At 44.6% G+C, this 22,474-nt stretch overlaps 1 protein-coding gene across 1 annotated transcript in view; it reads left to right on the top strand.

The window, feature by feature from the left end:
• The window catches only part of RYR2 (ryanodine receptor 2), a 3,071,198-nt gene that overhangs the window by 1,142,997 nt on the left and 1,905,727 nt on the right, over nt 1–22,474 (top strand). Inside the window, exons 35-36 of the mRNA XM_078648003.1 lie at nt 17,057–17,162; nt 17,762–17,905. Coding sequence (XP_078504129.1) covers nt 17,057–17,162; nt 17,762–17,905 — 250 coding nt within the window. The remainder of the gene's footprint in view (nt 1–17,056; nt 17,163–17,761; nt 17,906–22,474) is intronic.

Below are 22,474 nucleotides of genomic sequence, written 5' to 3'. Positions count from 1 at the left end.
TGTCGTGAACGCTACTTTGTTTCCCTGCCTGCCTCAGCCTTTCCTGTTGGACAATGGACACTTGTCTTCGTTCGTGGCTCAGCTGGGGATACGACTCTGCTTTTACGTTGCCCAGGCCGGAGATGCGCTGGGTTTCAGTTGCCGTTTTGTGCTGCATTGGATGGACTCGGGTGCGACAGTATTCTGGATTGCCATGGTTTGTGACTGTGTTTGTGTGATCCACGCAGGGGGGCCTTCTCCATGTAGAGGGCGGCCATCTTATCCCTTTGTTCTGTCTGGGGCGGAGTGTCATCCGGGGCCATATTTGGATGGACGCTTGAAATCTGGCCAGGGCTAGGCGAGACTCTCTTTGGTGTTTACTGTATTTAAGGGGCGGGTGGGGGCCCGAGACGGGACGCCTCCTCGAAGCGTGCTGCAGCGCTTACTGATGTCTCTCCCTGCTTTCTATAAATATTGATGCTTTACTCGTTATTATGGGGAGTGACGAGGTTTTATGGCCGGGGTGTTCGGGTGATTTAAGATGGGCCCTCCTCCAGTATTAGGGATTTCTTTTTCTTTTTCTTTCTTTTCTCCTTCTGTATTTCGGGTTCTTGTGGGCGACAGACACGTTGTCGGGGGGGGGGTAGGCCGTAGCCTCCGCATTGATGTAGGGTGGGGGGGGGAGGGTTTACTTTTATATAGTTCGTTTCTATGGGCCTCCTATTTTCTGCGCTTTTCTTTCCCTGTTTCCGTCCTGGGTCCGAAGGTAGGGTTGGTAGGAGTGGGTGGCGGTATGCGTGGCGTGTGCTTGCCTGTCTACGCTCCTGTTGTTTTGCCTTGATCCGCCATGTTGTTTTAGATGTCGCTTCTATGGGTGATTTTGTACTATGCTGTTGCCTACTCATGATGTGCAGTTATAACGCGGACTCAGTACTCCTTGATCTCTATTCTTCCCTGTTTAATGTTTTATACCCTTTTAAAAATTTTTAAAACCTAACCTTCACTGCTCCTGTTTTCCTGGTGGCACGTATTCGTTTGAGGAATTATTCCGTGTGTTGGTACTGTTTATCCTGGTGCCGCTGGGAATCTGTAATGTTTGCTTTTCTGCTGATAGTATTGTGGCCGGCCTGACGGTTGTGGGCCCGTATTTGTACACTTTTCATGCACAATAAAGGTTTTTGAAAAAAAAAAAAAAATAAATAAATAAATAAATAATATAATCAATTGCAGTAATCAATTCTAGATAGCACAAGGACTATCGCAACAGCTTTCCGTAGGTCAAAAGATAGGAACTGCTTGATTTTCCTAATAACACTCAAGGTGTAAAAAGAAGTAGAGATCACTTTGTTGACTATCTCCCTATATGTGAGTTTATCATCTACTAAAACTCCAAGATTTCTCACTTTGTTAACCGGGGTCGGAAAAGGGCCCAGTACATCTCGCCACCAAGAAGGAATCAAAAAGAGGCATTTTTGCCAAAAACGGATGACTTCAGTTTTTGATGAAGTTAATTTTAGAAGGTTGTTGTCCAACCATTGGCTCACCGCACTCATACAGTTACAAAATCTGTTGCTCATATCAGGACCTTTACTAGAAATTGAAACCACGATCTGGGTGTCATCATCGTATGACACTAATGGCAGCCAAAAAGATTTTACAAGAGAGGACAAAGATGTAACATGTAGGTTAAAAAGGGTTGGACTTAACGCCAAACCATGTGGAACCTTATAAGGTAAAGAGAAGGGTTTGGATGTAGAATCATTCAGGGAAACAGACTGAACACAGTGAGTGAGAAATGAGTGATGTCTTGATTACTTCTGTTGTCACTATTAGTGCTGACTCAGTGCTGTGGCCTTTATGAAACCCAAGCTGCGTGGCATCTGAGAAATTATTGTTATCCAAAAGAGCAGCCAACTGTGAGTTCATAAACGTTTCCACATGATTGGCTGAAAAAGGCAGCCTCGAAATGGGTCGATAATTGAGGTGAGAGAACTACTGTTTACTACTCCTTTTGTCTGGGGTGGCCTTTGCTCCCTCTGCTGGGGAGAAATTTAATTATCTGGCCCAGCATGGTGACATTGGCCTGGACTCTGACCCTGAGATGCGCCAGAGAAATATGACAATTCTGGACGACCCATAAGTTGTCCAGATAATGTCTTAGAACTCGCAGATTTGATTTTGGTGAATATGTTCCACCCCATTTTGATATGTTACTGGACTTTGTAGGCCAAAGGGAAGCAAAACCGCAAAATAAGGCAGTTTTCCCTCTGTATAATTAAGTGTCACTGCAGACAACAGAATAAACTACTTTGCCTTTCCTATTCGTGTACACTAATGGTTGGACTTGGCCCTTTTGACAGGTTTACCCCTAAACTTTTTGCTGTTAGATGTGACCTGGTGTTAGTTGTTTTTGGCTTCTGCTCACTTTAACACTATGTCCCAGTGTAAAGTGCGTGCACACTCTAGGTGCATGTGGTGAGATTGGCCTGCCCTCCCATAGGAATGCATGAGGAATATGTGTGTCCATGGTAGTTCCTGATGTGTGGGGATGCAGGGGCGAGTTTGGTATGTGCGAACTCGTGAGATTAAACGCTGCGTGACGTGGTGCGCAGATTTAAATGCGACTAGTGTAGAAGTGCCACTTCTAGAAGTTGCCATGTCTGATTGGCTGGAGCTGGGGGGTGTGCATGGCTCCAGGAGTCAGGATGGGTCTGCACGGTGGTGAATGGGGAGATCTGCATGTTGATGGCAGTCAGGAGTGCACCTGGGACCTGAATAGGGCTGTGCCTTCCCTCCACAATGCTGGCTCCGCCCCCTGTGGTGCGTCTGATGTCCCTAGCCTGTCCTGTGAATAGGGAGAGGGGCTGAGCACAACAAAGTGCTCCGAAACCAGTTGCATCTGGTTCTCCCTTAACCCTGTGCTAGGAGACAAAGGAAAATGTGTATAAAAAGGGGCTGTGACCCCATGAAAAATGTTCTCTCATGTGCCTGACTGAAGGGGGGCCTGCTGCTGCTGGGCGACAAGAGGAACCGCCACTGGGGACTGCCTCCCTGCCTGGAGGGCCCTGTGAGCTGGCCCCTGGGCCCAGCCTTTGCCCCCCCTGCCTTCCTTCCAAGACTTTCCTGGGACTTTTTGTTCTACAAACGCCTGGGAAGCGCTAAAATCTTCATTTCCAGAGGAGCACTTTATTTTTTGGTGCCTGAGGATCGCTGTGCTGTCCTGAGGGGCAGCGCTTCCAATTCCCCGCAATTGTGCTTATTTTGATACCCCTAGCGGGTGCCCACCCCGCCAGGCACCTTGTGCCACTTTTTAATACCCCTACCGGGTGCCCACCCCGCCAGGGACTTGGTATTAAAACGGGAGCCTACCCCGCATTGCCTCCAGCCTCGAAGAAGTCACCGCCGGGCTGCCTGTGGTAAACAGGAAGCCAGGCAATCCGCCTGGGACAACGTAAGCGGGACCGCGCGCGGGAACAGGAAGCGGATGGGAGCCTACCCTGCGCTCCTGAGAGGTAAAGCTGACCGCGAGGACCAAGAGCGGCGTTTGCACCCGGGCCCCCGAGTGCGAGGGAGAGTCCCGTGGTGCCGAGTGAGGAGTGGAGGAGTGCTGCGGTGGCTGGCGGGGCTCCCGTGTACTGAAGAGAGCCCCGCGTGCAGTTTCCCAAGACCCCAGGAGAGGCACGTGATGTGAGGCCTTCCGGAAGCAGAGAGGTGCTACTGGTCCTGGTGGGGCCCCCTTGTGACGGGGGGCCTCGCGGACTGCCCCGAAGCAGGCGGAAGCAGAGCCTGTGGTTCGGCGGGAGCCTACCCCGCCTACCAACAGAAGGAGAGGAGCGTCCCCAGACAGTCCCGGTGAGTGAGGGCTGCAAGGGACTACGGCCGCATTTTTTCTACCGTCCCCATGAGGGGGGCATCTCCCATCTGCAGAGCCAGTGCACTCCAACGTGGGGGGAAGCTTTTGATTAAAGACACCCCTGTGTGGGGGCCCCGAGAACAGAGCGGCCCCGGTTGCCAGTGGGCCGCTGCCACGAGCCCATAATCGCTGAGAGGGCCAGAGGAGCCTTTGACCGTGCCCCGTATTGTGCAACACAGTGCGTGGGGGCCATTCTTCTTACCAGCTGCCCCCCTTAGCAGAGGGCAGCTGCAACCTAAGGGCAGATTTTCAAATTGCGAGTCCCAGAGAGGGGCTCAGGAGGCACGCTGATGCCAGGGCTTGTTCTACAGCTGCCCAGCAAGTAGTGGGCAGCTGCATCGTTTAGGCCTGACCTTTTGCACACTCGACTTCTGCTGCCTGTGCAGCCTGCCCTGACACTGTTGGACAAAGGGCTTTTGAGCCCCACGATACGCCAGTTGGCCTGGGGTCAGTATCCAATGTGATTCTTGCGCAGGGTGATTGGTGATTTGTGCTTATGTTGGTAATTACCTAATGACTAATGTGATTGTGCGTTATGCCTTTATGCCTGTGATACCTCTAACTATGTTTTATGATTAGGAGGTTGTTTTTCCTAGTATAGTTTATGCTAGTGTGTTTATGTTTCCCTGCGTGATCTATGCCTAAGGTGATCAGTATTGCGTAGTGTGTACCTACCTTTTACCACTGGTTACTGGTTGTGTCCTGCAATTGTTATTTGGTGCTACAATTATTCTATGTTCTAGAAGTGCTATTTCTACTAAGTGCTGATTCTGACAGTGGCCCACGTGGCCCTGTCATTTGTATATAATCCCCTGTAAATACTGCCCAGTGCAACTTGGCACAGTGTATCTGTGTGATTATGATCTAATGTGTTTATGGTAATACAAAGGCTATTTTTATATATAACCTTGTGTGGAGTTCCTTTTTGTGGTGTGCCTAGTGTGTTGCTGCTGTGTGTGTGTGTTGTGCAAACGCTTTACACATTGCCTCCGGGATAAGCCTGACTGCTCGTGCCAAGGTACCAAGGGGGTGAGCAGGGGTTATCTTGGCGTGTAACACCCTTGTCCTGACTAGTGTGGTGGTTTCTGCCTGGCTTTGGCGCAAGCCTTAGCCAACCAGAAATCCCATTACTAACACTAACATTATGAGGCATACCACAGGCCAATATCTAATGCTACAGAGTCCTATCTGGGTCAGGCTACCTTTGCATCATACCGGGCTGCGCGTGACAGTGGTCCAACACACGCAGCCCTCACAAGTGTGTACACATGCTCACTTGTAACAGGGCAAGTACCCTTGCTGCATCGCAGTGGCCTTATTTTAAAAGGTGGACCCTGGCACTTTTTTAATTTTTATTATTTTTTATTTATTTACTGCGATTTTATATAGCGCGAACATTACCCGAAGGTGTCAGAGAGCTTTAAAAACAATTGCAAATGTACAAGTTGTAAAGTCACACAAGAGGTACAAACAGACAAAATTGCAAATGTACAGGTTGTAAAGTCACTCAAGGAAGAGATACAAATGGATAAACTCTAAGTATCACATAGGAATGGTAGTGAATACAAGGGTCTACTACATATACTAGTGGTTAGAGTTATCTCTATATACATATATAAACAAATAGATTTTCTCAGGATTTTTGGTGAGGGAAGCAGCATGCTGGATACAGGTTGTGCTGGGCCGAACCAAGTAGGCAGAGTCTGCAAAGGTTAACAAGGGGGGCGGCCAATGCTCTCCCACCTCTGATCCCTGCTGTTTTAGATAATAACCGCCCCAAATGCTTCTGGGAGGGGGAGGCTTCAAGCGCGCAGATCCAGCACGGGCGTGCAGTCGCCATTTTAAAGCCAGGCATGTTCCAGAGATAATGTAGCAACTTGGCATATGTAGGGTTGCGATGCCCCCCCACCAGGGGCAGCGGTCATCACGGGGGCTCGGCAGCCTACCTCTACACAGTTGACAGAGTGCTTCGGTGTTGGGATGCAACTCTCCTCTCTCCCAGAGTCAGCCGCTAAGTCCGATGGGCGCCATTTTGGAACCAGGCATCACCGAAGGACTAGTATTACCGGGATTCAGGTTGGGAGCACAGAGCCTCTCGCCCGCTGACCCCAGTAGGGAGGTGGCGGGTTGTTCTCACTACTGCGCCCGAGGCCAGTGCGGGCCTGGATTCTTGGCTGCATCACCACCGCGTTGGCGGGAGAAGGGGGCAGTACGATTGCCATGTGATTACTATGGATGAGACACATGTACAGTGGCGGCTCACAGTGGGAGTGCTGCGAGGTGGTGAGGCAGGGTGGGGAGTAGTGGAGTTGGACACACACCGTTCATGAGTAAAGTAAGTAAATAAATAAATACAACTATTTACCTTGCGCTCGCTGCATCACTGAGTTGGCGATGCAGCGAGTGCAAGGTAAATAGTTTTATTTATTTATTTACTTACTTTACTTGTGGATGTCGTATGTCCGACTCCACTACCTCCCCACTCTGCCCCTCCCCCACCCCGCCACTCCACCCCTCAGCACTCCCTGTGAGAGCCGCCACTGCACATTTAGGTATACTCACCCACAGAAAAATATCCAAAACAAGGTGATCAAAAAGCAAAACATCTGGGTGTATTAATTGGGAAGAACCCATCTTGCAACAGTACTTAATTTTGAGAATAAACTCCAGGGCCCAAATTTTTGCTGGTGGTATCAAGTGTCAGGGATGTTGAATGCCAATACTGCATAATTTTGATTCCTCCTCATCTATCTCTAGCTCACCTCTAAAACTTCCCTGTCTCTTTATCTCCCTTTCTCATTGTTATTCTGACTTTCTTGTCCTCCTTTTCCCTTGTGTGTTTCTCTCTCTCTTGTTCTGGGTCAAAGTTTGATGAGGAAAAATAAGTGCTCTCACCCAAACAAAAAAGAGTGCAGATGCGCTCCGCGTGCAACGACTGGCTCAAAAAACATTGAAAGGTGTGAAGAGCATTGTTACAGTAAACAAATAATTTTCTGATTGCATTTTACCTACACCATCTATGATTCTTTCATCATGTGCATAACAGGTTCATACTGGATTAGTGTATTTGGCTGATCATTCTCAGAGCCTCTCCTCAGTGACAAAAAGGATGAGATGCCAAAATGGTAGACTTGTTAAAAGAGCATGCTTACTTGTATTTTCAGGAGGCTTAGTGCTCGTTCTTAAGAGTGCTATGTGTGAAGAACTTGTAATGCTCATAAAGAAATGGTTTGACTGTGAACAGTCACAGGAATCTCTGGATCCTAATTTTGCTTAGCGCCCCTTCATGTATTTAATAACAGACTTTATTTGTCCACATCCAGTGATTTTACTTATAAAGTCCTGAGAGAAACGGAGCAAGACTCTTCTGAGCAATCACTGACCCGAAGCCTGTAGACAAATGGAGCAAGGGACCAAAACCAGTGAAACCAACTTCCACATACTTGTGACCACACCAAGGACCACAGCAAACACGGCAGCTGCCATCACAACAGATACAGCTTCAGCAACCATATTCTGTGCTGCCTTGCTAAGAGGAACAGCAACAACAACAACACATTTTAGCCCAGTTGGGTCAACAGCAGCAACAACCTCAGCTACAATAGCAGGGACCGCAGCAGAAATCATTTAGGCCAGCACAACTTGCAAAACTGTTGCGACCACAACTCTAACAGGAGCTAAGACCACAGCAAACAAAAAAAGTGACAAGCGGAATGCTTGAATCAATTTCAGCCACTAGTAATTGTCCTTGACAACATTTAATCTATTTTTTTTTATGTGCTCATTTTACTATTGACAAAGGCAAATCATATATAATTCAGACCCAGTCTTGCTCCAATATTAACAGTCCATTCGATCTGTCAAGTCATATGATCTCTGTAAGCCATCACAAGCAAACCTAGACTAGATTGCTTTTTGCCTTGTTGAGCTTTATTATTGACGTACAGCTTTGGTCAGGTGGCACATTGACAGAGGGATCTAATTCTGGGCATATAGTTTCCAAGTAGGGCATCTCACTCACAAAAAAAACAAGCATTGAGAAAACCAATAGGTTTGCCTTTAAAACAGACGCTTGCTGAAATACACACTAACTGCTCCTCATCCCTGTGCATATCAGAACCAAGTTTTGTATTCTCCAAATTTGTGGTGCCATGCTGCATGTTACACAACCATGAGACAGTGCAAATAGACTATCACATTTGTGTGTGCTTTTGTTTGCCTGGGATACCATATTAAAGTAAAATCTGCTAGCCTCTCCAATGCCTGTTCAATGAAGATGTAACCTAAGGTAGCAAGTTTATAACATAATCAAAATATATATATTTTTTTAAATGAAACCGCATGCTGTTCACAGAGCTAGTTCAAGAAATTAATTGTGTATGTATGTAAATAAGAAACACACGAAGAGAAGACCAGGTCTAAGATGGTGGAGTGTCCAGAATGGTGAACGTGGATCACAAGGGAAAATGTGTGAAAGAAATGTTTTTTGTATTAACTAGGCCAAAAAGAACCATCAGACCACCCATGTGGCGGTATATCATCATATGGGATACATTTAAGTGGTCGCCCCATAAACCGCCTGCATCGTCAAATGACGGTGCAGGCGAAAACAGCGCCACATTTCGGCCCAGTCACACTCAAAGTAATCTGGAAAAAGTGCAGTGCTCTAGAAAAAGTGCTCGCTAAAATTGACTCCCTAAACTGGGGAAATTGTGTAGGTGTCAAGATTAAAAGGTGCGCCTCGTAGTAAGTGAGTGAAACTACATAGTTGCGCTGTGTTAAGTGGTCTGGTCGACTAGTTTCAGCTAAAAAGAGTGTTTACTCTAGCTTTCATCAGGACCTATAGGAAAATATGCTACTGCAACTCAAAGAAAGGGGTGTACAACCATGATTGGGAAAGAAATACAACCATATCTTGCAGTGTACTTTCGAAACTCATGTATCACCCCAACATGTGGAACCTCAGTTTCCAATGATGACAGGAAAGGAACTTCTCCCTGTCAAAAGAAACCAGAAAATACAATGTATTTATATTCACACAGGAAACCTCATAACCCAGCAGACACCATCTAAACAAAGACCACCTTGCAAGAACAATTTGCGTTCTATACAATAATTAAGCATATTAGCTAAATCACAAGGAGGCATTTCCTCCTAGTGATACTCACCCAGCTTTGTGTGGGTGAAGACCTCACCTCACCCGGCAACCGCTCGGGAAATTGAGGCCCGCTCTGGTGTGTAAAGAAAAAAGAGGACACAGTAAGTGCACAATCCTACTGTGTCCAGCCTAATCGCTATGTACACATATAACCCAATGGGAGTGTGATAGTCTCCTCTCTAACCTGTCACAAACGCCCCTTCCAGTCTCCCGAAATAAATTACTGATAGTGGATAGATACTTTAAATGGGAGAACTGAGGTAGTAATAATATTATTACAGTGGTAACACAGTGACTGTTATGGTGTACAGCACTGGATTCTATGGTATAAGTATAAGACTGCCGTCATCCAAGAGTAGACCCGAGTCTGGAAAATATGCTTGAAAGGAACTGTAAATATCATTAAGCGTAGCAGCGAAACGTCAGTAAACAACTTAACCGATTTTAAGTCAAAACACCTCTATGAGGGTAGTCTCCAAACCAGTCGCTACTCGCACTGACCACTCTGCTTATAGATACTATTCAACAGGGAATACCATTCAGCATACTGGCTCAACTCACCTATCCGTCGGTGCCCCGCGTGTAAAAGCGAGCGGAAGGGAAGGCACCGACGGGTTCACCTGATCCGTTTAAGTAACAGGGCTTGATTGACTCTACAGCCAATAGAAGCATTTGGCATTATCATGTGGAACCGAGTCGGCACAGGGGGTACTTATCCGCTTAACCAGGAGGCCGATCTCCAAAAGTGCCGACTGGCTTGATCGATCATTTCCGGCACTAATTTCACCGCGCATGTGCAGAGGCGCTCAGGGGCACCGCTGAAAGAACACTGTATCTTCGCGCATGCGCACATCTGAGTAGAAACGCCGAGAGGCTTTCTGCTAATAAGTGTAAAACACCAATGTTCTATGTAGCGCAACAGTGTGCCTCATGCCTATGTTGTACATGTGCTTGGACTTGAGGCAAACCAATGTTGAAACCCAAGGCAAGAGGAGATTCTTGGCAAGGAGTAAGAGATAGAGGAACTCCTTCCTGTCTTATACTACAAACTGTGTGAACAAACTGCAATGAGTAACCACAGTTTGTAGAGGAAAAGAAACAGGAATCCTCCAAAAAGAGATTGGACAGTGTCCAGTTGGCGTGTTAACACAGAGAGCCAGTGCTTTGAGCGATAAAGTTACAAGCAAGACGGGTAGACATTCAATATTGTAGAAGTTGGTATGGTATAAACAGATGTTGATCCTGGCTATATACTTAGTTCATCTAAAAAGTACTGTGATAAGTACAATTCACTGGTGGTTTGGATGGTTCCGAATCAGGTCAGTATCAAAACCAGCCAAACCAAAATGGGCAAAGGTAAAGTCACCAAACGAGAGGAATCACACACACTTGAATTGGGTGAGCTTATATTGATGTAAACCTAAGATGCGTTTACATCTGGAAATAACGACCCGCAACGGAAAGTTGCTCTCAATACGAAAAAAACAAATGTGCAGGGGGTCAAAGGGGAATTAATTTAACGACCTGTCAACTCATGCCCCAAAAGACAATAAGAAACACACGAAGAGAAGACCAGGTCTAAGATGGTGGGGTGTCCAGAATGGTGAACGTGGATCACAAGGGAAAATGTGTGAAAGACATTTTTTTAGTATTAACTAGGCCAAAAAGAACCATCAGACCACCCATGTGGCGGTATATCATCATATGGTATACATTTAAGTGGTCGCCCCATAAACCGCCTGCATCGTCAAATGACGGTGCAGGCGAAAGCAGCGCCACATTTCGGCCCAGTCACACTCAAAGTAATCTGGAAAAAGTGCAGTGCTCTAGAAAAAGTGCTCGCTAAAATTGACTCCCTAAACTGGGGAAATTGTGTAGGTGTCAAGATTAAAAGGTGCGCCTCGTAGTAAGTGAGTGAAACTACATAGTTGCGCTGTGTAAAGTGGTCTGGTCGACTAGTTTCAGCTAAAAAGAGTGTTTACTCTAGCTTTCATCAGGACCTATAGGAAAATATGCTACTGCAACTCAAAGAAAGGGGTGTACAACCATGATTGGGAAAGAAATACAACCATATCTTGCAGTGTACTTTCGAAACTCATGTATCACCCCAACATGTGGAACCTCAGTTTCCAATGATGACAGGAAAGGAACTTCTCCCTGTCAAAAGAAACCAGAAAATACAATGTATTTATATTCCCACAGGAAACCTCATAACCCAGCAGACACCATCTAAACAAAGACCACCTTGCAAGAACAATTTGCGTTCTATACAATAATTAAGCATATTAGCTAAATCACAAGGAGGCATTTCCTCCTAGTGATACTCACCCAGCTTTGTGTGGGTGAAGACCTCACCTCACCCGGCAACCGCTCGGGAAATTGAGGCCCCGCTCTGGTGTGTAAAGAAAAAAGAGGACACAGTAAGTGCACAATCCTACTGTGTCCAGCCTAATCGCTATGTACACATATAACCCAATGGGAGTGTGATAGTCTCCTCTCTAACCTGTCACAAACGCCCCTTCCAGTCTCCCGAAATAAATTACTGATAGTGGATAGATACTTTAAATGGGAGAACTGAGGTAGTAATAATATTATTACAGTGGTAACACAGTGACTGTTATGGTGTACAGCACTGGATTCTATGGTATAAGTATAAGACTGCCGTCATCCAAGAGTAGACCCGAGTCTGGAAAATATGCTTGAAAGGAACTGTAAATATCATTAAGCGTAGCAGCGAAACGTCAGTAAACAACTTAAGCGATTTTAAGTCAAAACACCTCTATGAGGGTAGTCTCCAAACCAGTCGCTACTCGCACTGACCACTCTGCTTATAGATACTATTCAACAGGGAATACCATTCAGCATACTGGCTCAACTCACCTATCCGTCGGTCCCCCGCGTGTAAAAGGGAGCTGAAGGGAAGGCACCAACTTCTACAATATTGAATGTCTACCCGTCTTGCTTGTAACTTTATCGCTCAAAGCACTGGCTCTCTGTTTTAACACGCCAACTGGACACTGTCCAATCTCTTTTTGGAGGATTCCTGTTTCTTTTCCTCTACAAAGTGTGGTTACTCATTGCAGTTTGTTCACACAGTTTGTAGTATAAGACAGGAAGGAGTTCCTCTATCTCTTACTCCTTGCCAAGAATCTCCTCTTGCCTTGGGTTTCAACAGTGGTTTGCCTCAAGTCCAAGCACATGTACAACATAGGCATGAGGCACACTGTTGCGCTACATAGAACATTGGTGTTTTACACTTATTAGCAGAAAGCCTCTCGGCGTTTCTACTCAGATGTGCGCATGCGCGAAGATACAGTGTTCTTTCAGCGGTGCCCCTGAGCGCTTCTGCACATGCGCGGTGAAATTAGTGCCGGAAATGATCGATCAAGCCAGTCGGCACTTTTGGAGATCGGCCTCCTGGTTAAGCGGGTAAGTACCCCCTGTGCCGACTCGGTTCCACATGATAATGCCAAATGCTTCTATTGGCTGTAGAGTCAATCAAGCCCTGTTACTTAAACGGATCAGGTGAACCCGTCGGTGCCTTCCCTTCCGCTCGCTTTTACACGCGGGGCACCGACGGATAGGTGAGTTGAGCCAGTATGCTGAATGGTATTCCCTGTTGAATAGTATCTATAAGCAGAGTGGTCAGTGCGAGTAGCGACTGGTTTGGAGACTACCCTCATAGAGGTGTTTTGACTTAAAATCGGTTAAGTTGTTTACTGACGTTTCGCTGCTACGCTTAATGATATTTACAGTTCCTTTCAAGCATATTTTCCAGACTCGGGTCTACTCTTGGATGACGGCAGTCTTATACTTATACCATAGAATCCAGTGCTGTACACCATAACAGTCACTGTGTTACCACTGTAATAATATTATTACTACCTCAGTTCTCCCATTTAAAGTATCTATCCACTATCAGTAATTTATTTCGGGAGACTGGAAGGGGCGTTTGTGACAGGTTAGAGAGGAGACTATCACACTCCCATTGGGTTATATGTGTACATAGCGATTAGGCTGGACACAGTAGGATTGTGCACTTACTGTGTCCTCTTTTTTCTTTACACACCAGAGCGGGCCTCAATTTCCCGAGCGGTTGCTGGGTGAGGTGAGGTCTTCACCCACACAAAGCTGGGTGAGTATCACTAGGAGGAAATGCCTCCTTGTGATTTAGCTAATATGCTTAATTATTGTATAGAACGCAAATTGTTCTTGCAAGGTGGTCTTTGTTTAGATGGTGTCTGCTGGGTTATGAGGTTTCCTGTGTGAATATAAATACATTGTATTTTCTGGTTTCTTTTGACAGGGAGAAGTTCCTTTCCTGTCATCATTGGAAACTGAGGTTCCACATGTTGGGGTGATACATGAGTTTCGAAAGTACACTGCAAGATATGGTTGTATTTCTTTCCCAATCATGGTTGTACACCCCTTTCTTTGAGTTGCAGTAGCATATTTTCCTATAGGTCCTGATGAAAGCTAGAGTAAACACTCTTTTTAGCTGAAACTAGTCGACCAGACCACTTTACACAGCACAACTATGTAGTTTCACTCACTTACTACGAGGCGCACCTTTTAATCTTGACACCTACACAATTTCCCCAGTTTAGGGAGTCAATTTTAGCGAGCACTTTTTCTAGAGCACTGCACTTTTTCCAGATTACTTTGAGTGTGACTGGGCCGAAATGTGGCGATGCTTTCGCCTGCACCGTCATTTGACGATGCAGGCGGTTTATGGGGCGACCACTTAAATGTATCCCATATGATGATATACCGCCACATGGGTGGTCTGATGGTTCTTTTTGGCCTAGTTAATACTAAAAAAAATTCTTTCACACATTTTCCCTTGTGATCCACGTTCACCATTCTGGACACCCCACCATCTTAGACCTGGTCTTCTCTTCGTGTGTTTCTTATTGTCTTTTGGGGCATGAGTTGACAGGTCGTTAAATTAATTCCCCTTTGACCCCCTGCACATTTGTTTTTTTCGTATGTATGTAAATAACCCTGGTGTTGTGTAGGGCTATCCATGTCCACTTCACAGTGCTTTCCTGCATAAACAATAACCCTTAGTTAGAGAAAAACGGCCTTTACAATGCGGGCTGAGCCACGTGTTCCATTTCCCTGCATCGTAACCATGCTAGCCTGAACCAAGCATGTGCCTTAACAACGAAAATGTGTGGTTAAGGCAGTTTACGTGCTAGATGCGTAAAAGGGGGGGGGGCACAGGAAAAGGAAGGATCGGTAGAGGATGCGGCCTCGTAAGTGGGGCTGGGGCCGTGTTTTTGGGGTGGGGTAGTTTTTATGGGTGGGGATAGTTTTTAGGGCTCAAGGGAGGTTGTCAATGTTTATTGGGTAGGGGGATGGGTTTTAGGGCTCAGGGCAAGGTGGAGTCAGGGTAGTTTTCAGGGGTGGGGCAGTTTTAGGGCTCTGGGGTAGTTTTTAGGATGTGGTGGTAAGTTTTTTGGGCTCATGCAGGGCATGTTCAGGTGGCACAAACACTACCAACATTATCTGTAATCTGTAATACTTGCTTCTTAAAGTTAGGCACTGGACCGAATACTACTTATGGATTAACTTGTAATATGTCATTATGATTGTGTTAGAGACACCTTCTCAGTGATGTTTGAGCACAAGTTTTAAATAAAGAAGGACTGTAATGGCAGAGTATATAGTACCGAATAGCCATTGACCGTAATGGACCATTATGATAAATAGGCCATTATCTCAATTGCTAGAAAAGGAAAGGTGGAAATGTGTTGATTTTTAAATATTGTTGTGAAATACTCTTCAATTATTTATAAGACAAAGCAAGATAAATGTAAAGTGTATTATTTGTCACAGTCTTGTGTTTCAATGGTGGGATCTTTGTTTGCATAGCATAAATGGTGTTGGTAGGGGGAGATATCATTACACAATACCAAAAATGTCTGGTGTTTTCTGTGGGAAAACCTCCCTTGTTTTCATTGCTGAGCTTGTTTAGTGGGTCCAAGTTCCCTAAAGATAACAAAAATGGCCGAGGGAGCCAGGGACGGAAGAGTGTTGACGTGAGCCATGTCTTTGTATACATCAATTTTCACTGCATCAAATGCCTGTATCGTTTTACATTCTCAAGCCCTTCTGACTTTCTGTTTTTAAATTCACTTATAGTTACCATATTTAAAATTTGCCAGATATGTTGTGAGCCAGTGAAACGTTCATTAACCCATACATCTTTCTTTTTGATTGATGCATCTTAAGTCTTTTTGCTGACACTATCTTTCCTACCTCTACCACATAGACATGAACTACAATAATGTAAACCACTTCAAACGTATAGGCTAAAGACACTTGATTTTGTTGACAATTTCCTTTTTTTTTAGTAAGTTGATTTAGTTCATTACTTGGTGTGTCCACCGGGTTGGCACTGTTTAAATGGGATGCCTATGAGTCTACAGTTTGCTGTTGAAAACCACCTGTTGCCTATTGTTTGGTTTTCTGAAAAGAAGCCGAGAGACTTTTTGAATATGTCTCTGAACAGTTCAGATTTCTGGTGGACTAGGTGTTATTTTCCCAGCAATTGTGGGTGGGATCACTGGTTGAGGTGGAAAATTACTTCCAAAAGAAAGCGATCGAATGATCTGTTTCTGTTTGTACTGCAGTGGATTGAATTTAGATATTCTGGTGGCTGCGTTCAGTCAAACCTTCCAAAAATGTGTGGTTGTAGCCATGATCAATGGATTCCCTCTTGAGGGCACTTATGAGCTGTTGTATCGAATCTGCGTTACTTGATTAAAAATAGTGACATTTTTCCCACCTATAGCTAATTGGTATAGTCTGTGTCAAAATAATATTTTTTGAGTGGCTGCTGAGTGCATTAGCTCAGAGTTGTCAGTTGGACTGAATACATTGGCTTCAATATAAATCCATTTAGCATTCCCTCACAATTCAAATTAGTATGCTATCATTGATGGACCCGAGGTTAATTGGAGGCATGATGTGCAAGCTGACAATACATTTCTTTTCCATTTCTACCATAAGAATGTAACCTTACTATGTTTAACCCACCTTATCCGTTATTGCCAGTTCTTTTCCCACTATCTGGAAGTAAATTTACAAATGCAAGCTAGTCTTGAATTTACACACTCTGGGGCCGATTACGATAAGGTTGGAAAAAGCTCCTTCCGTTGGTCGGTGCCTTTCCGACCGCATCGTAATATGCCGGTTGGATTCCTTTCCGACTGCCTCATTACAAGCGAGGTGGTCCAAAAGGAATCAGAATGGTCAGTCCGAGTGGCTCCAACGGGCTCGTCTGCTAGTCGGAATGTGGCCAGTAATACCAAGGGCGGTTCTTTCTGCACTTGGGATTACAATGTTATGTTTTGGCAGCCTTTCAGTATCGGCCTTTCGGACACTGAAAGGCTATTGGAACTCGACTTTAGGGGCCCCCAGCAGGGCCCCCTTGAGTGCAGTACCTCCAGTTCGATAGATGCCCCCTGTTGATCCCTGTATCCGTGGGAGGTTGAGGTGCCTGCCACGGGGTACCGGGATGAACTACACCACCTATTTTACAATGGAAGCATGCATTAAGGCTGGTTTATGTCCAGAATACATGCTCCCATTGTAATGTATAGGAATGCGACTGAACAGTGTTCATTCACATCCTAATTAGTCGGTCGGGACCGCCAGCTGGGTGTCGGACGGTTCCATGACCGACACGATTTCGGGCCGAGGAAAGTCCGCTGACATCATAAAGAGCCCCTCTGTGTCTGTCAGTTAATCTTGTTGTTGTAAAAATACTTTACATGCAAATCAAATTTACCTCTATAATTTTACTAATTGTACACAGCAGTTTCCTCGCACTGTATAGATATCAACCTTTTCATCCCGAAACAAGAGAAAACCTTTTTTAGTTGATTATGCTCTGCCTAAAGAAAGATCCTGTGTCACAGTGTAAGATATTGCAAGTTTCAAATAACTTCCTTGCAAAAGCAAATTCATTGTTTCAACTTTTGCTCTTCTTATTTAAGATCAACATGCTCCTAAATTTTAAAGATGGCAAGAATGAGTGCCCATGCCCAGATGATATCATGCATAAACTACTAGATTTTCACGAAGACCTGATGACTCACTGTGGTAAGTCTCTTTGTTATTTCTGAATATGACATTGCTTCATCTTAAGAAGACACCGTTTGTTATTACTCTTCATTAGCAAAATTAGAGGCACTGATTTATTGCGGGAAGCCAATACAATTTTGGAGTCAGAAATTAATGAGGCTTTTACTGCAGAATCGAAAAGGAACGATTTTTAATTCTGAAGTGAATTATGTGTCAGGGGCAAATTATTTTATGACTCACAGGAAAATTAAATAAATCCCAAAAAAGCACAACCAAAATGAGTCAGTAGCATGTTATTCAGCTATGTCACTGTAGTGTCTGCAACTCTCGTGATTAGGAATAACGTTCTATTAGCGAACAAATCCCCAATCAAACACACATGAAGCAGAATTGGTTGCAAATCGCGCATCTGGTAAATATTGCACGCTGGGAAATTGATATTTACCGGGACTGCAGTTTGGACATGGAAAACTGTGGCATTGCAGCCCTCCAGCTGGACAGTTGCAGGACTGTTGCATGCGTCCATATGTCTGTGCATTTTATCAACCTAATAGTTGTATCAGTTGTCCTCCTGCCTTGAAGTATGTGACGATAATTTGCTTGTATTTTCTCTCAAGGAATCGAGCTTGACGAGGACGGTTCTCATGATGGAAGCAGTGACCTAACGATTCGAGGCCGTCTGCTGTACCTGGTGGAAAAAGTAGCAAATCTGAATAAAATACTGACTGAAAAGGCAGTCAAGGATGAGGCCAAGAAGCCGTGTAAGTGCACTAGCATGAAGGATTGTAATATAAACAACTCATGAGTTTCAAGCATATAAAAACCTAGTTGTAATTGTAGTAGTTTGAATTCCTTTGATATCTAACCTTTGTTATTCGGGTCTCTTTTCCCAAGTAAACATAAAGTAATGATATAATTGAACAATAACAAATGAACTGCCAGTGGCTTTAGGGCAGGGGTGGTTGGTGGACAAGTCACTGGAGTGATTCAGTCCGAAAAATGTATAATCGCGAATGGGTTAGAACAGTGATAATATCCTAGTCATCTTTGATATGGTAGCTGTCTTAACAATCCTGAACACAACTGATGTCAACACTTAAATAATGCTATTGCTTATGGGTCAAATTCACAAAGGTAAACTTACCCTTTTGTGTAAGTTTACGATTGTTGCTATTCACAAACGGATTCACAAGTAGTGTCTTAATCAGTGCAGGGTCTCTGCACATAAAAAGATAGGACAGTGCAAAATACCAATGGATTGGAATGTGGCCTGAGTCATTACCAGTGGTTGAGATTAATTCAAGCATTCCATCCATCACTTTTTCTTATATTTATTGGACCTTGCCCTTTCAGCAGGTTCATCCTCAACCTTTTTTGCTTTAAGCCTCCTGTTATCTGAACCTGTTTTTGTTGGCTTTTGTGACTCTGCATACTTTACCACTGCTAATCAGTGCTAAGTGCTCTCTCCTTTAAACATGGTAACATTGTCATACACCTAATTGGCACTTTTAATTTGCTTGTATGTTCCTAGTAAAGTGGTACTATGTTTACCCAGGGCCTATAAATTACATCCTACTAGTGGGCCTTCATCACTTATTGTGCCACCTACTTAAGTAGACTTTTAAACATGTCTCAAACCAGAAATTGCAGCCTGTGTGTGCACTTTTAAACTGACATTTTGACCTGGCAAATAAGCATTTTCCCAGGCCTAGACCTTCCTTTTTAATTAATAACAGTCACCCCTAGGATAGGCCCTAAACAGCCTATAGGACAGGGTGCAGTATACTTAAAACGTTGAACATTTACTTTTAAGTTTTACATGTCCTGGTAGTGAAAACTCCTACATTTATTTTTCACTACTGCTAGGCCTGCCTCTCCCTCTTATATTTAATAAGTGGTAACTTTAAATTAGGAGAAGGTACACAGTTCAAATTTGGGGTCTAAAGAAGTGCAATTGAAAACCCTCTTTATAAGTTACATTTGGATTTTACACAATTCTGAAAATGCAATTTTTAGAAATTTGGCATTTGCTTGTCCTAACCATTTGGTGCCTGCAGCGTGTAAGCTGGGTGACATGACTAGGTGTAGCTGGCAGGTGGTCTATGTGTATTACTCCCAGACAGTGAGACAAAGGAGAATAGGAGTGGCAGGATGGGCCGTCTCAGTCTTCATGACGGGGGTGGTGTCACCTATCACAGTTGCATATCGCATAAGTTCTGACTGAGCACACTCACAGAGGGTATGACACTAGTCTTCTGTGACTCCAGATGAGCTGGGGTCAGGGTAGGGGGACTGGACATTCCAAATTCCTCTGGAGGTGGAATCCTCCGAACCTTCTCCTACTTCAAAGTGGGCACCAAGTATAAAAAATGGACCCTCAGACCCAAATCTTCGTTACACATCTGGACCTGTGGAAGACTCAGAAGGACTGCTGTGCTGCTCTGAAAAGGACTGCTACTCTGTTGCCCTGCTGCCTGAGTGAAAGGACTGGACCTGCACCTTGAACCCAAGACCACCAGAGTGACTTCAAGGGGTAGCTAACTGACCTCCTGATCAGACCCCTAGGCACAGACAAGGCTCTTGTCTTCTTAAATGCTGCACCTGCACTCTGCCTGCTGTGAGTCTTGACACCCCAAGTGGTGCCCCTCCAGTACTTGACCCTTGGAAGTGGGGATAGAGGTGCCTTGCCAGCCCAGCCGAGGTCTTCACTAAAGCCAGAGCAAAGCAACTCAAAGCCCCGCAATGCCTCACCGCACAGCTGCAAGCTTCATAAAAATCAACACTGTGAGACGCAGAGCCCCGCATATTCTCACCGCAGAGCTTCCAGTCCCAATGGAATTAAAGCCTCGCCGCCAAGCTGCTATATCAATAGTAGTATATTTTTTTTTAATTTACCATTAAAAAATCGATATCAGTCATCATGCATTTGTAAATGAAGCATTAAAAAAATGCCACAATTGCCTCTCTTTCCCCCGCAGTGCATGCACAAAGAAAGATGGTCACCCATGTTTGCACATGCCGACACATCCATTTACCAGCATGGTGATGCACCTGTTCCAATTGGTAATTTGTTTTACTTTTTGGCAATGCCAAACAAATAAAGTCTGGCAAAGCCATTGGCTTAACTCACACATATTAACAGCGAGGCCTGTTGCCTTTGCCAATGCTTTTTTTAACATTCTGGAAAAACTCCAATTATATGGGGTTAGCCAAGGTTTTTATTTATACTGCATATTGATATTATGCAATGGTTGGTACTCACATTATTGAAATATGAAGTATGAGACATTAACCTGGAATTACCTTGATTCAAATTGAACACCTGAAGATATACAGGTCGCACACACATGTCTGGAGAGACTCCTTTACTCATTGAGGCATCTCTCCTACTTTGGAAGTCTTATTTTATTCATTAAAACATTTGCCACTAGCCTGCTCAATTTGGAGATTTACAGCTATAGAGGTGTGTACAAAGCAGGCTTTGTACATGCATAAAATGTACCTCACCTGTGATACCAAAATTCCTTAGGACAGCTGCTTGTGGTTCAGGGGAAATGACATATGTTGAAAAACAGAATATGTGTGTGGGTTTGCAACACAGTAGTCAGTGAGTGTCCTATTTCAACACATGCTCACAATGGCCGGCTATAAAAGTCTGCTGTTGTGGTTTGCTAATTAAATAACCTTTCATGCTAAGTTTTGCTATATATGTACTGTAAAATGCACAAGAAACTGGCTGCCTTAGCTGAATATGCCAGGCGTAAGATGTCACTGCCCGGTGGGTTTGACCTACTCAACTAAGCAAAGTACTTAGTGGTCCTCTTCCTCAGGATGAGGGGGGCGTCACTGATAGCCTCCGCCCAAGGCACTTCAGTTTTAAGCCCTTAGGTGCCCAGGGTCGTGTGTCAGTAGTTTCACTGACCACATGCTACTCAGCGACGAGTAAAGAACTGCTGCCTCCTCTCATTGACTGATCTAAAGTCAGCCAGTGAGAGGAGGCAGCAGTCTCAATTCTCCAGCAACCTCGGAGGCTCACAACCCGAGATCACCGCTGAAGCCAGTATAACTTGTCTTTAATATTGGATCTGTGTGTATGTGTATTCATAAGTGTGCACTGTGAATGAGTGTATTTGTGCATGTATGCTTGTGAATTGTGGGTGTATGTGTACACGCTTCTGAATGCATCGGGATGTGAGTGAGTATGCATGTAGATGGATTAGTGTATGTGTGTGTATGTTCAGACCATAGACCTTCCTTCTACTCGAATTACCGGGTGCCACTGCATATGAAGAAATTGCATACGCATCCATGAGTCATCAAAATCCCAAATAAAACTGTGAATTTGTGAATGTGGAAGTTGTTGCATCTTTTTGAGTTTGATTTTAGAGTAATAATTTGGAAAGAGTAAATCCAAAAATAAATTGCTGCAATTTTTTGGGGATGTATGATGTTACCACGCTATCAAAATGATCGCGGTACATCACAACGCATCTTTTACAACGCAGGTCATTACCACGACTTGCGCTGTAGGATGCTGGACTTAGGAATAGTATTATTTGCTATTCCAACTCCAGCCTACGTACAGTAGGGAAGGTGTTGGAATAGTAAATCTACTATTCCTTAGTCTAGAGCGCCCTCCAGTGCAAGTCGTGGTAATGATTTGCGTTGTAAAATCTGCGTTGTGATGGCCCTGCGGTGTTTTGACCGCGTTGTAAAGGTTGTTTACCCGTTTTTTTACTGTAGCTATCTACGTATGTATGAGCAAGCAGCTGGCTTATTGAAGCAGACTGTCTACTTTTCCATTGACAATCCATTACTTCTCATTTATTTCACCATCCTGAATAAAATTCTTAAGTGCTGGCTAACATTGGTTTCATATTTCATACTGTCAATATATATTATCATGTTTATTTAGAAAAATGTATAATCATTTCACTGCGCTATGACATAGTTCTAAGGACTCTAATAAATAGTAATGGGTCCTCTGAAAACATTTAGGGGCCGATTCCGATCCTGGAAAAAAAACTTCCGTACGATTCGTATCCGGAGCCCTCTCCGTACGAATCGTACCCGTCCGTCCGAGTCGCGTTGTACGATCCGTATTTCGTGAATCTGTCCGAATCGTCACGATCCGTATGTATTGCAAGGCTGAAACCGCGAACCGTACAACTCCTACACATGCCGTACGAACCGACGAGTACGATCCGGACCGGGGTATGAGGACGCGATTCGTACGGTCCACGTCAGGTAAGGGCGATTCGTTTGGAGAAGCACACAATCACATACACACCGTACGGTGCGTACACCCCATGATTGCAGGGGTACGCACG

The sequence above is a fragment of the Lissotriton helveticus genome, chromosome 6 (assembly GCF_964261635.1).
Source record: "Lissotriton helveticus chromosome 6, aLisHel1.1, whole genome shotgun sequence".
In the NCBI taxonomy this organism is placed as follows: domain Eukaryota; kingdom Metazoa; phylum Chordata; class Amphibia; order Caudata; family Salamandridae; genus Lissotriton; species Lissotriton helveticus.
Note: the sequence above shows the minus strand (reverse complement) of the source record. Positions and strands in the feature narration are given on the sequence as shown.